Source organism: Morchella sextelata (assembly GCF_020137385.1).
Source record: "Morchella sextelata strain SCLS chromosome Unknown scls_25, whole genome shotgun sequence".
NCBI classification, from domain to species: Eukaryota; Fungi; Ascomycota; class Pezizomycetes; order Pezizales; family Morchellaceae; genus Morchella; species Morchella sextelata.
In genome coordinates, this window is record NW_025408640.1 from 130,909 (window position 1) to 145,907 (window position 14,999).

The following is a 14,999-nucleotide window of genomic DNA, read 5'->3' on the forward strand; positions in this document are numbered from 1 at the left end:
CTATGCATGCCACTTCAGAACACGCGCACGGCTGATCACTACACAGCGAGTGGTAAAAAATATTAGAGCTCTCTTGGCCAAACCAGCCATACGAATAATTTGCCTCACGCTGTAAATAAAACACGCTCACAGAACTCGAGCAGAAAACGATTCTGTCTACAGACCTCCCATTACCGTTTTTGTGGCCCTTGAATCTTTACCGTGGAACCTTGTGGTGGTGGAGATGTACTCCCACTCGCCCTATATTATGAAGAAATCAATGGAGTCCGAAGGAACGCTGTATTCTCTCGAGGAGGGGTGGTTAAAATGTGAGTAAACGACTCGCGGTGAAGTTAACGGGAATAACAGCGAGGGCCGGAGGGCTGAAAACGAAGGGAGAGCGCGCGCAATAACTGATTACACCTGGAGCGCATGCCGTATGTATTTGCCGATGCCGTCGATCGAATATCAAACTCTGCACGCCACCGCGATTCTGGTGGTTGTGCATGATCAGGATCTATCGTAAAATCTAAGGGATTTCGTTGCGCTGCAGCACGGATATTATACACCAAAACTTGCATCTTCACGTCCAAAGACTGCCTCTGGTTGGCCAGCTATATACCCTGCTGTCTCGCAACGAATTCTTCCAGATCCCGCGGTAGATACATGATACTGACCTTTTAAGCCACCAGGAAAAAAAGGACCGGCAAATAAAAACATCAGCGTCTATTAGCCGGAGGTAGTAGCTAGCTATGATACTTTCTACGCCGCTCACAGAGGCCACTGTTTAAATGGTATCAAAAGTACAACCGTGAAAGTATGGCCATAATATTGCTATTAACTGCGTTTACCTGATCACACCAAGCTCGTATGGCTACTAGGGGATTATCTTTCTTTAAATTTCGCCGATCTTTGTTTTGTTGCAACGGACGGAGGTTTAAAAAGAGCCCCCACTCCTTCCCTGCCTGCCATCCGCTCCGCTTCCTAAGACGCGTTAGCGCTTGGCGCAGCTTCACCGCTGTCTACGGCAAGCTTAAGTGGGACCTGTGAAAATAGCATCAATTTCTTGGAGAGATCTAACCATGCCAGTACTATATATATATAGAAGACATTGACAGGATTTGGGGAAACGGGGGCACCACAGCTACCCTGGTTACAGTCTTCTCCGGTGGCGGATATGGCCTTGCATCTATGCCTCCTTCCTGTCTTACCGACGACACGAGATTAATTAAGTGAAGGATTGGATTAGGTGCGGCTCTTATCCCGGGAGTCGGTGCTGCCTTGGGAACTGGAGGGAATACAATTGTGGATATAGCTGTCGCGCCAGGTTCAGCGGGTGATATCTGGTGTCGCGGAGTGTACGCCGCTGTCTGTCTGTCTCTAGGATCGCCATTATCGGAGGGGAAATAATTACGATGAATACCGGTACCCGCTGGAGATAGTCAGGTAGCTTAAAGGACCCATTACCTGCCGGCGGGCTGATACCTACATGTAGCTACAGGTTTCGGATGAGGTTCGGTTTAGCTTGACTTTTTGGAGCTGGATTATCTTATCGCATCTTATCTTATCGGCCTCTATTGATAAGAAGCGAAGATCAAACCCGGACAAGACTTGGCAGGCACCAACCAACCCGATTTCCACTCTACCAGGGCAGAAGGTTTCAGGGAGAATTCAGATATAATAGAATCGAATTGTAGGATTTCTTCGAGTCTAGAGCCTGAGAGAGGAAAAGAGAAGAGGAGTCCCTCCTTCCTTTCCTCCCGATTTATCCTCCTAGTCGCTTAGAGCCACCGAATTGTACATCCCATCCCCCAAGTTGCGTTGCTACCATCTCCTCCACTGTGTTCTTTTCCACGTCTCTTCTTCTCGATCTCCCACACGACAAGGGCTGTCTCGCGATACGTCGCTCGCGAAGCGGGTAGAGAAGCAGGAGAGCATCCACCCCCGAATATTTCTTGGCCGCATGTGCTGCCTGGTGGAGCCCTTTTCTCGGTAACCCGTGTAGAGAAGCACCGTATAGATTCTAGATCTACTATCAACGCCGAATATTTTACTCATGTGACCCACAGTATTGGTATAAACCTTAGAGTAAAGGGTCACGTAAGGAATAAAAGCTCCGGCATTGCTATGTAGCTAGTAGTTCCAAACCAATTATAACCTCCTCGCCTTGTCCTCACCACCGGGGGTGGGTCAAGCCCGCTTGAACGGTATGCGGCGTGCAAGGCAGTAGAGTACTCTACGACATCTGCAGCCTCGCCCCCACCCCATTCTTCATCTTCGGCACATATATCCGGTCGCAGTGACACAGCGGGGCTCCTCTCCACACGCCTTGCATACAAGATTACAATATTAGCCTCCCCGCTCCTTCGCCGCACCAAACATCCAGGTCAGGGTACAGGGCTTGCTTCTTGGCAGACGACGGATTAAGGTTAGAGGACATGCATGCATGGATCGGATGAGATGAGATGAGATGAGATGAGATTCGCCATGTATGCCTATCCCTGCAGGTACAGTCTCTATCCCTGTCCCTGCAGGTCGTTGCTTCACCGGGCGTCCGGTCAGCAGAGATGGAGATTAGCGAGGCCAGATCAAGATGGAGATCTCGAGAGCCGCAAGCCCCGTCGGAGGAGAGGCCGATCGTGTGTTTGGGGTGCTTGCGGCGTTGCTAAAAATAGCGCTTCGGTTGCGGGGAGCAGAGCCGTGTTGAACTGTGGCGGGGGTAATGTGCGGATAGGAAATGGGAAATGGAATCGAAAGTAGGAGGATTTTAGTTCTGTGTTGATTTTTTTTATTACAGGTATACATGTAGCTATGGTTACATAGTTTCGTTATTGAGTTGCTGGTAGGAACCGACTGTACTCTACCAAATACCCGATATCATGTAGTTCATGATTTACAAGGATTGCAAAGTGCAATTGACACACACATCCCGTGTTATAGCGCATGCGGTAGAATTATCCAATCGAGGACTTCATTTCCCACGGTCGCAAGAGCCATCTGGTTGTGGTTGTTGGTTGATTCCCGACAATACCGGAAAAGACGCGTGCGGTCGAGTGATATCTCGTGCCCGCCGCACACCACGTCGCACCTCCCCTGCCAGTGCACAACAACAACAACAACAACAACCACCCACAACGAACTGCGATAAACCCAGCACAAACACCAAGCGGATCTTGCGGAATACGTGTTACGACACGCTACCCCGCAACCACAGCTACATACGTGCTTGGAATTGGCCAAGCATAGGCGTCAGTTTCGAGAGCCCACAAGACGTTAACCCGCTCGATATTCCTATCCTCATAACCCTCCTCTTCTTCATTGGCGTAATGGATCAGCCATCGTGAGGCCATTCAAGACCTCAGATAGAGCCTCAGTCGAAACCGCGCTCCCACTACCATTCTCCCTCGCTCACACACCCCCCCCCGCCGCTCGCTTATGGCCGGTGGTGGCTGATCAACCGCCGGCCAAGCACCACCAAGATAGCCCCCCCGCCCTCCCCCCCCCCCTGTTGCGCAACCGCCGACACTACATGTAGCTATGGCCACTAGCTAGCCGCTTCTGAAGGTGATACCGCCACCGATGCCCGATATACCGCTGTGTTGCCATGGCTAATTACGGGCTGCATACAATTAGTCAATTAGCAATTACCGATGCCGCTGACCGTTCACAGAGTAATCAAGGCGCATGGATGATGCATCAATCTCACTCCGGCTGGCCTCCTCTCACTAGCTAGCCACACCATCACTAGTAAGTACTGCGGTGAGCGAGGCCGGCACGTCCGCGGCGTAGGGCAGGAACCGGTTCGTGGAAAACACCTCCGGCCCCGGGGGCTCTGTTCTGGGGTACGCTCACGGTAGCTTAGGTACCTGTAAGTATCATTGAGTATCCAGAAGGTTAACGGTAGACTGAGGCGAATCGTGGATAATTCAATTGCAATTGAGAGAAGTAGGAATGCAAGCTGATCATTTTATAGCAATTAAACAAAGACACCGCGCATTATCAAACAACCAAACAACAAAACAAAGGGTGTGAATATATGTCTATTTTATATAAACATATATATATATTCTATAAATCTAAATTTCGAACCCTCACTCCCCGAACCTTCCTATTTTCCCATTCTGCTGCCCTCCATGCACGTATTACAAGTACTTTCTACTAACTTATAATACAAAGCTAACTCTCCGGCAAGCCAGCAGAAGAAGAAGAAGAAGAAGCAGAAGAAGGTGTGTCGGGGTATGCGCCACATAGGCGCGTTTCGCGCCACGGGCCGGACGTGAGCTTCTGGAATGTGCCAAGCGAGCGAGGTGCTGGAATGTGCTAAGCAAGTGCTGATGCGAGACGGCTGTGCGTGTGCTATTATATCTATCTGGGCTGCACGGTTAGGATGTATCCGCCAGTACGTATTGGGTGGGTGGTGTTGGTGTTGGGACGAAACAGTGCAGTTCTTCAGGAATGAAGCCAGCCTCCCTCCCCACAGCAGGTAGTTGATGGGCGTTAATGGGGGGTCAAAGCTAGTAGTGCTTGTTTGGGTCTCTTGACTGCACAGATAATTACCGGTACTGGAAATATGAGGTGCATAACAGCCTTATCTACATGTAGCTATACGCATGCCAGGCGGAGTCTGGTACGGTCGACTCCTGGTTATAGTGATACTTCACATACTGATACTATACTCTCGTTAGAATGATAATGACGGCAGTTGATCGGCGGTCCCGAAATACCTTTCTACCTGTATCTCCTTACTTGTTCGCCTTACAAGAATATATCAAATATAGATTTTCGGTCTCGACCGTATCCTTATCTCGCGAGGCAACTGTAGCTGGTGTCGGTGTCAATGGTCGACAGTATCGGCTGGCTATGATATAGAGTGTATATAACCTCCGCATGCTCCCCACCAGCTGCAACACCATCGAATAGCAAGTCTGTCTTTCCTCGCCTGTCCATTCCGTTCCTTCCTTCCTTTCTCTCTCTCTTTCTTCATTTTCTTTCTCTAGCAGCCGGTTCTGCTCTTTCCATTTCCATTTCCATTTCCGCTCCTTCCAACTAACCTCCACCCCCCGCACATGCCAGCATCATGAAGCTCACCACCCTCCTCACCACCGCCCTCCTCCTGCTCTCCGCAGCAACAGACGCCATCCCACAGCCCGCCGCGGCAGACACCACCTCCCTCACGCTCCACCCCCTCCCACACGCCAAGCGCGACCCCGCCGTCGCCCCCCGCCGCCCCGCAAAGGGACCCAAGACTCCCGCCAATCGCGCCAAGCCCAACGGCCGCAAGCCCACCGCAGCCTCAAAGAGAAAGGCCGCCGTCACCAAAAACAGGGCCGCCACCAGAAACAAGGCCGCCACCAAGAAGGCGGGGCCCGCCGGCCTCGCAAAGAAGAAGGGGACCGCCGCCAAAAAAGGCGGCGCGGCAAAGTCATGCCCCATGCCCGCCAAGGGCAAGGGCAAGGGCAAAGGCGGCAAGCTCGGGAAGCGCGCCGGCGACGCCTGCGCCGCCCCGCCGGCGGCCGAGAAGGGCGTAAAATGTTCCCGGTGCGCGGGCACGAAGGTCAAGCGCGGTGGCGGGAAAAAGTTTCAGCCGCTGGACCTGTCGCCTGGCAACCTTGACGTTCTGGTCCAAGACACCGACTGCTGGCAGTGCGGGCCGGGGGTCAAGTTTGGCGGCGTAGAGGTGAAGAGCGCGGTCAAAGAGGCGATCCGGCTCAGGCCCACCCCGATCACGTATCCACGCGACGGAAAGACGGACCAGCAGTGGCCGCACAAGTATAAAAACAACGAGGCCCTTCTGCCGCCGCTGGAGCCGCTCGACGAGTACCTCGAGTTCCCGCTGGTCGCGAGCATGGGGCCCGTGAAGCACTTGTACAAGGGGGGGTCACCCGCCGGGTATCGTGTTGTGTTTGCGCTCCAGGGAGGGCAGGATCCAATGGCGGTCCATCTGGTGGGTTTTTTCTTCCTAGCTTAGTAGTAGTGTCGTGGTTGAGCTAACAACGGGGTGGGGGGGTGGGGTAGATTATGCATAGGAGCAAAGCCGATGAGACTTTTGTCACGGTCCCGAAAACCAATGGATGAGATCAATAGGCGGTAGTGTAGACATCTTGAAGACGGGTCGGAGTGTGGTTTGCTTTGGTTTTGTGGTGTGGCTGGGTGGGGAGTACGTACTTGTGGTGCATGCATGGCCATTTGGGGGGGGTGGGGGGGTTACGTAGTGGAATGGGAAAATGGGAGTGAGGGTTCGAAATTTAAAATCTGTAGAATATATATATATATATCTATATATGAAATAGACATACACACTACCGTCTTGCCACACAGTACATGTAGTACTCTACCTACATACATGTATATACATATAGACAACGAACTTGGTTCCCTAAGGCTCGCTAGCACAAAACTGCGTAGCAACCGGGCCCACCCCAGCGAAAAATTGGGAGCGGACAGTGACACTAGGTGGCATGCACGCCGAGCCCATTATATCACCAGGCTGGCAACTAATGTTGGCGGTGGCATTGAAATCGGCCATGCATGGGAGAGACTAGCTCATCTACAGATCGGCATATGCATTGGAGGGTGGTGGGTGGCATTTGGTGGCATTGGCTCAGCTGCAGCTGGCCATACAAGTGGAGGTTTGGAGCATGGGTCGAGATATGTACATTGTATATTACATGTATCAACTGAAAGAAACGAGTACTGGATCACTACCGCGGGCCGAGCTGGTGGACATTTGCGGGGGCTAGCTAGCTGGCTGGCTGGCTATATATGAGACGGCTAAGCTTATGTATATATAAGGGCAAGATTAATTAACTACTGGAAGTGGTCAACTACATGTACTACACGGATCGGAGGTGGAACAGATTCTCAGGTGGCCATGGGAGGAGACCTCGCGGTCGCGATCGCGATCGAGGTGGGCCACTACTAGTAGCTATAGGTACATCGTACTATAGGTACATGTACTGCCAAGCCAAGCCAAGCCAACACCACCCCACCCACCCAGTTAGGCCCCACAGCCGCGTTTCGCGCCACGCGGGCTACCGACCGCACACAACACACGGCGGCACTCTACCCTGTTCCTACAGAGAGATCTCTCACGCGACTAGTTACGCTCCGAATACCCCCCCCCGGGGGCTGGTTGTGGCGCCGCGACTTGGGGGGGGGGGGCGGGAGAGGACTGGTGGCTGGTACGTGTTGCGCGGTGGGTAGATCTAGATAAGATGGGATGAGGTTTGTTGATGTAGCGTCCCCCCCCCCCCCCCGGGCCCCCGAAGCCCGGGCGGGGGTCGGGGGTGTTGGTCTAGTCTCCCCCCCCCCCCCCTGCACGCAGCATCTGACGGCGGGGTTCGGTCGGAGGACCTCGGGAAACTAGGTCTGAGATATATTTACTCGCGTGTATATAATCTCCGGATCGTTGTGCGAAGAATTAAAAAAGTTTTCACCGTTCGAGTACATGCAGAGTAGGTACATGTAGTTATAGCAGACCTGGAGAGAGCTAGAGGTCAGAGGTGGGATTAAAGTAGTTCTCAGATTCCTGCCGAACCACCCTCACCACCCCCCCCCCCCCCCAAAACCCCACTTCTGCGCTCATGAAGTAAGAGTCAAGACCGCTGGCTACAAAGACCTTCCCGTTTCTCGTTCAAGTATACAATACCGGCGGAGGCAGGGTTAGTTCTTCAGCAGTACAGAATGACCCCTGCGCCGCTCTTTTATACTCAGGCGGCGCGCGCGGGGGCCGGCCGGGGGATCGATCGAATATACATATGGCGGTGCTTAGTAATTAACCATACATATATCCCTGCGCTGCGCTAATTGTTCTATTTATTACACTATCAGAAATGGGGGTAGAACTGATACCGCATCCAGGACGGCAATATTGTGAGAATATGCCGCTTTATCTCCGTATTTTGACGAAGTATATATACGGTAGTGTTACCGCACCAGTGGTACGGCATTGCCAAAGACTGTGGTAGTCATTTTATCCATTTTTTGCAGTCTTTAATTGCGAGTCCATGGACAGATAGCAAGACCTGTCATTAGTGTCGTGTCCAGACAACGAGTACATATATGTTTGGTTGTTTAATTGGTCGGTTGATAATACGTATATACGTGGTGTCTTTGTTTAATTGCTATATAAAATGATCAGCTTGCATTCCTCCTTCTCTCGCCAATTATCCACGATTCGCTTCAGACGTCTACGTTCTGGATACTCAATGCTACTTAGCTGCCGTGAAAGTATTGCAGAACAGAGTTCCCGGGGAGGCAGTTTCCACGAAACGTTCCTGCCCTGTGCCGGAAACGTGCCAGCCTTTGCAAACCTCGCTCACCGCCACCGGCTATTCCGCAGTACTAGTGAGGAGGCCGGAGGAGTGAGATCGATTCATGCTCCTTGATTACTCTGTGAAGGGTCAGCGGTATCTGGAATGATTGATTGATTGATAATGTATTAATTGTATGCAGCCCGTAAGGTGTGACAATACAGCAGTATTGGCACCGGTACCGGTGGCGGTATCACTTTCAGAAGCGGCTAGCCATCTAGATAGTGGTGGCCATAGATAGTATCGGGCATGCAGGTATGTGTATAAACAACCCCCCCCTCCTTCTCCCCCGAAGCATTCCTTTCTCCATCATCTACATCGACTGTCTTTCATTCAGCAGGTAGTTCATCCTACCAGTCCATTCCTTTTTTTTTCGTTTCTTTCCACCAAGCAGCTGGTCCTGCCCTTTTTTTTTCGTTCATTTCTTTCCATATTTCACCCCCCCCCCCCCCGGGAGACCACCAACAACACCCACAACAGCAATGAAGTTCACCACCTTCTTCACCACCGCCATCCTCCTGCTCTCGGCAGCGGCGGACGCATTCCCGCAATCCGTGGCCGACACCACCTCTCACGCTCCACCCCATCCCGCACAGCAAGCGCTCCCCCGCTGCCACTGCGCCCAAAGCCGCCACCAAAAACAAGGCGGCAACCAAAAGCAAGGCCGCCTCCAGGAACAAGGCCACCACCAAGGCAAAGTCCAAGAGCACATCCAACAGGGTCCAGTCCGGCGGCATCAAAAAGAAGACCGCCGCCACCGCTGGCGGTACAAAGAAGAAGACTGCCGCCAAAAAAACCGGCGCGGCAACGTCATGTCCCATGCGAGTAAAGGGCAAGGGCGGAAAGCTCGGGAAGCGCACGGGCAACGCCTGTGGCGCCCCGGCGGAGAAGGAGAAGTTTGAAAACTGTGTTCCCTGCAAGGGCCTCAAGAAGCGGGGCAGGGGGCAGAGGGAGAGGGCGGCTGCGGAGAGGGAGAGGACAGAAGCAGTACTGGGCAAGGCTACTGCTGCGCCTGCAGGCCTTCCGAGTATTGATGCTCTGATAGATATGAACGATTGTTGGTCATGCCCAGGTATGTGCTATTAATATTTGATACCCACGTAGTATATATAGCATATAAAGCGCATACTAACAGAGCGATCACAGGCAACAGGGGTCAAGTCGTCTTCAGAGCTCCCCAAGTGAAGGCGGCCGCGGAAAGACTGGTCAGCATGAATGATGTCCATGAGACAATCGTGCCCGATGAAGGGCGGCCCTGGCCACATGACTATGAGAACCATGAGGGAGAAGCAACAAAAAACGCCCAAGTCAGCAGATACGTTACCTATCCGCTGCTTCGGGGGGGACTCTTTACACCAAGAAGGAACAGAACCCTGGCATGTATCGTGTGACCTTAGGCTTTTCCGACACTAATAAGCCGGTAACTCTGAATGTGGTGAGTTGAATATATCACCCTCCCCCCAGGGGCCAGATCTCAAAGGTCTCTATGTACCCCGTAAGTACGCGTGCTGACGTGACTGGGAATGTTAGATGAGGCACCCAACAATTGCGGAGCGTCTCCCGGACTGGTCAAACAAAAATGATTACATAAAAGTCACATCAAATAATGGTAACTAGAGAGAAGGGTTAGGTCTAGGGTGGGGAGGTCATCTCTTTGTAGACTTCTGAAATGTAGTGGGGGAGGGGAGGGTGAGGCTCTAAATATTAGAACTTTGAATATATGCATTCTGTACAGACAATGATCGACTTCTTTTAGCTTCTTTCTTTATCGTCTTGAACCATTCGAACGGGTGCAAGTGATATTATAACATGACTTACCGTTGCGGTTGGAAACCCCATGTCGACAGCGGAGGTGGGGGCGAGATAAGATAAGATGCGATAAGATAACATCCCATCAGCCGCCCAATCTATTTCCGCTAGGCTGTTTCATTCCGTGCTGACACCCCTTCCCTGCTAAGTCCCTTCCCGCCGCCGCCGCCGCCCACAAGGTAGAGTAGGTGGTAATGTTGACTAATTATAGCCGACCGAACTCCACAGGCGCGCGTGTGCGGCGCGGATACATATGCATGTCATGCGGAAATGACAGAGCCGCAACTCAACCAAGGTAGGCCCTTGTAAATATTAAATAAGCTTACTAAATCCAAAGCCTCACGTCGCCACATGCAACCGGTGTTGATGCTGAAGAAGAAGAAGGGGTACGCAGGCCGTAATTGGACGACGTATATGGTTGCGCCTTTGCATGCACGGAGGTACGTCTGGAATTGGTATGGCGGATCTTTTTTCGGTCGGTGGTGGTACATACATGGTGAGACTAGCTGTTTAGGAAGTTAGAGGTGTGCGTTAATAATGCAGAATCTGGATGCTTAGATACATAGCTATAGTCTATGTATATGTGAAGTCCCAGCGCCTCAAATCGCCGCAGAGAAAGCCCAGGACAAATCATCATGCGTACAGCGCAAGGGTGGTTGTAAGTCGCTGTCTGAAAAGAGAATTCTGCGCTTATGGAAGCGGTATCTGGTGCGACAGAAGAATGCCTACCCCCGGTAATCCTCATCCCCGACCCCGACCGCCATACCCCATCACCGCTCTCTAACCACTATATCCGCGATAGAGAGAAAGCCTCCGGGTTCTTTCTCCACCGGTGTGCGGGATACTGTCGGTGTTGGGGTGGATTGGCGCGACAACTACAGCTCGAGAAACCTAGTCAAGGCCCATGAGGCCATGGGAACTGCCTCTGGAGAATATATTGTATGGTATGGTGCGGGGTAAATAGCTCTCTGAGATGATCAAGAAGCATCCTTGCCGCGATTTGTCGTTAGTATTCGCCGCCATCTCTTCCGCGGCCCCGGACCCCCCACGCCGCCGCCGGACTCACCAGTCGAGGCCGAGGTGCAGCAGCGGAGGATAGACCTCATACCGAGGCGTAGGCGCTCGGTCGCTAGTGAGTGCGGAGAGCTGGTAGTAGTAGCCATTGGAGAGGAGGAAAGATGGCAGGAACAGGGAGACAAAGAGCTGCGGTTTGCGGGGGGCAGTACAACGGTACCTCCGCTGGTCATCAGTGATGGCGGTTCTGCGGGTGGAGTTGGTGAGCGGAGTGGCGGCGTCACGACTAAGGGAATGAGGGGGGATACTGACTGCTGGTGGTGTAGATGTATTGTTTGTGCTGTGGAGGGCTCGGCTGTGCCAAGACACAGAGAGACAAGCCCTCGTCCTCGGTTGTTTAGCTGACGCGACAGGACACCGTCAACCGACATTTCCAGGGAGTAGTTAGGGACTGAAGTATCCCCAGCTCGCTCTCGAACGATTACTCGCGATACCTAGTCTCAATCTGCACCCCTGTCTTCCAGACCCACCATAGCACGGAGACACCGCATCTCACTCGGTCTTGGCTGCTGGATGACAAGACAGGAGTGAGTCACTGTGTATCACTCGTTCTTGGCGTGGGATAGGTAGAGTTGTTGGCATGCAGCGCTTCTGGAGTAGTCATCATGACAGCCGAGTTCCAACCACCGAAATTGGAATCTATGGTAACCTCGGATTAGTAGCAGCAGGTGGGGATACGCGCCATAGATCTCCCTTGAACAGTTAGAAGGATACTTATAAGTGTAACCATCGCTCCCTTCCCCCCCTGCTCTCCCCACTCCCCCGGCCCCCCGCCTTCTAGCGCTGGGGGTAAGCCATTCCTATTTTCTATTCTCTCCTGTGTTATATCAGCTGTTGATCTTATAAATAGCGTAGATATCCGTCCTCCCCTCCTTCCCTTTCTCCCCCCCCCGCCATCCGAGTGATATCACCTAGCCACATTCTGCTCATGCACTCCACTGTTTAGGCGCTGGTATAGTGTCATTCGCCTTCAGATAGTCCCAGCGGATGGGCGTATTTTTTTTCGTCGCCTGCTTATGTTTCTGCATGTTGTAGCATGGACCATCCTCCGATTGCTAATTGGCCAATAGGTCCCACCGCGCGTGTATCCGCGAGTTTCTTCATTTTACGGGCGTAAAATGGTCCAAGTATACCCACGTGTATATATACCGCTGGTCTTCAGTCCCGGAAAGTGCTGGTCATGTTTTTTCCGGCGGTGCTCTTGCAGAGTTATGGTTTGAATAGTCTTGTCCTTATATTTTCGCCGCGTCGCTCCTTTACCGTTGCGCAGCCACAGTGCATGTACGTACCTAGCTCTATAATTATTAACAACGATTGTAGAGAGGGCTCAACATTATCCTATCACCCATTCCACACCGGTACCGCTATCACTACCGTAACACCTCCAGCACCCCCGCGACCATAGCAAAAGTGTCCGAAGATACCATGACATTCCCGCGAAGGCTTTGAATCACCTTGGATAAATTTTCTCCACCCGTTCGTATTAGTTCCAAGCGGCGGGGTCTCCAGGAGTGACGTAGGAAACCGCCTATTGTCCCTTGACCAAGACGTGTAATTGTAGGAGGCCTATACCGACAAGCGGTCGGGATATATACCGAGCTTCTGTTGTTGTGACTAACCACTTGACTCATTAATACAGTAAGCAGTCCTTATGACAGAGCGCTCGGTAAGGGCCTGAGTTAGGAGGTCTGAAATGATTGCAATTGTGCATATTGTACTTCATGTGTCAGAGAACACTTGGGCTTTATTCCACTGTATATAAAGGGTGCCTTGTTCGTCCTTACCTTCTTCTCGGGTTCGTCGGTTGCGATGGCCGCGTCTTGGGTGTGACGGATCACTCTCCGTCATCGAACAAGCAACCCAGGACAGTGCGATCACGATCACGCACCACCGGATCCACCACACAACACAACACCTCAGTCGACCATCACCCTCGCCTCATGGCAGTGCATTTTTTTTGACAGCTATCGTATCCTGATTCTATCCTGCGTGAGGATTTGGCGGGATGGGTGTCGGTGATCACTCAGGTGCAGTCACGCATTCCCGTGATGTGATTGGTCAATTCTACCAGGCGGGTATGACACATTCAATGACAATGGTTGTAGCACGTTCCAATTGGACGACAGCAGAGTTTTGTATAGGCTTGCGGAGCTTGCTTCTATCTCTTACTGAAGTCAGAACTCTTCGCTCGGGCCTGAATAGTTCTGAGTATACCATCATTCTATATCAGGCTGCGCGTAGGTCGCATCCGGAAGGAGTCATGTCGGAAGAACTCTAATGAACACATATGACCAGTGTATCAACTTCCTGCGCGGGTAGGGCCCAAGGAGCACTGACGATGCAATTATATTTCGGCGTGGGATATTTTCAGGGTTCGGTAGAATGTAATGCCCCCACTACGACTTATATCACCCTCTTATCACCCAGCGGTATATAAAGCTCAGCTCCCCCGGACTCCAGCATCCTCAATTCCGCATACACTATCCCACATATAGATCCTTTCATAAAACCCGCATACAACAATGGTAAACAAAATCGACTACTCCAACGCCGCTGCCGGTCTCCGGATGCATGTGGGCTCACTCACGGGCTCCCAAGTCCAACTCACTGCTGCCATCGAGCTCGGCCGTACAAACAGGCCGAATAGCTATAAGGCGCGTGCTCAGGCGTTCGAGGAGAGTGTGACGAATGATATGCGCGAGGTGATCAAAGATTTGGATGATTATGAGGCGCACTTGAAGGAAAGCGGGAGCACGAAGGACGTGGAGTGTAAGGCACTCGTATTGGAGCTCTGGGAGGTTATAGCGAAGCTTAACAGTGGTTTGGCTGAGTTGGAAGAGGTGGTTAGGAGTGGATAAGTCGTGGCGAGGGGGTTACGGAGGGTTGCACCGGCTTTCGTTGGTCGTCCTTATTTTGTTGGGCTCTGTGTTTTGTAGTAGCGTTATTCTTCTTAATTTCGTATAATTCATTCTTGAATCGGCTTCTAATAAACTTGTTAAACCCTATATATATTCTACTTATAAGCTTGAGATCTTCCTCTTCGTCCGAGCCGGCGGTGCGTATATACCAACCTGGTACTATGATGCGTACTCATACTACAATATCAGCCATATATACCAGAGTGATCCACTCTGACAGAAGAGACTCCAGGACATGGCGGAAGCTTCCGATCTAGTGGAATACATGGCCTTTCAGCCAAGTTATTCACCCCTATTGCACCGAACTTGTAATCACAATGGCCACTATAATCCTAAGTGGTTACTTTCTGCTAAGTATCAGAACATGTAACTAAAGAACGCTTATTTAATTTCGAAACTTGCCTTGATCTAGATGATTCATATAAAATTCTGGTTGTTTCTAGGATGTCAAAGGCACTCCTGCCCATTGTAGATCTTCCCATATGGCTGATATGTATCCCAATGACCTCCGGGTTGCGCCTTTATTAATGCGAAAGAGTGTATGTATCTGATTAATCACTCAATACGAGTGGAAAGGACAGAAACGCTTCAAATCGAGTGACAACTCATGAAGACGTCTCAGCTGCGCTTGATATCTTGATATCTCTTTTAATAGAATATAAATGATACTAGTTAGCTAGACAGTACATAGTATTGGAAAGTTCTGGCATCTATTACCTGGCGTAGAAAAGCTCCCCTGTTGTTACATAACCACCGAGAGCCTTTTTTTCGTGCATGTTGCGATGCACATTGTTGGCTGTTTTTGTACTCACAGCATGATTATTTCGACGAGCTGATGTGAATATAAATTGCCCAAGCTATGAAATAATGTAATTCGAAGAGAGTGATAACGACTACGATGCATTGA

General features: G+C 51.3%; 4 protein-coding genes across 4 annotated transcripts; all 4 read left to right on the forward strand.

The window, feature by feature from the left end:
• Nucleotides 1–5,056: 5,056 nt before the first annotated feature.
• Nucleotides 5,057–5,947, forward strand: H6S33_007948 (uncharacterized protein; the record flags this gene model as incomplete). The annotated part of the gene is made up of 1 exon (XM_044839580.1): nt 5,057–5,947. The coding sequence occupies one exon, from the start codon at nt 5,057–5,059 to the stop codon at nt 5,945–5,947; it is 891 nt and encodes a 296-aa protein (XP_044688139.1).
• A 2,826-nt stretch (nt 5,948–8,773) lies between these two features.
• H6S33_007949 (uncharacterized protein) lies at nt 8,774–9,908 on the forward strand (the record flags this gene model as incomplete). The annotated part of the gene is made up of 4 exons (XM_044839591.1): nt 8,774–8,845; nt 8,892–9,363; nt 9,438–9,598; nt 9,822–9,908. 4 exons carry the CDS (start codon nt 8,774–8,776, stop codon nt 9,906–9,908), a joined length of 792 nt encoding a protein of 263 aa, XP_044688140.1.
• Nucleotides 9,909–10,735: 827 nt separating this feature from the next.
• H6S33_007950 (uncharacterized protein) lies at nt 10,736–11,562 on the forward strand (the record flags this gene model as incomplete). Its single annotated transcript, XM_044839602.1, has 5 exons — nt 10,736–10,758; nt 10,818–10,834; nt 10,903–11,044; nt 11,111–11,376; nt 11,441–11,562. The coding sequence occupies 5 exons, from the start codon at nt 10,736–10,738 to the stop codon at nt 11,560–11,562; spliced, it is 570 nt and encodes a 189-aa protein (XP_044688141.1).
• A 2,134-nt stretch (nt 11,563–13,696) lies between these two features.
• Nucleotides 13,697–14,032, forward strand: H6S33_007951 (uncharacterized protein; the record flags this gene model as incomplete). Its single annotated transcript, XM_044839613.1, has 1 exon — nt 13,697–14,032. One exon carries the CDS (start codon nt 13,697–13,699, stop codon nt 14,030–14,032), a length of 336 nt encoding a protein of 111 aa, XP_044688142.1.
• Between the last annotated feature and the right edge of the window lie 967 nt (nt 14,033–14,999).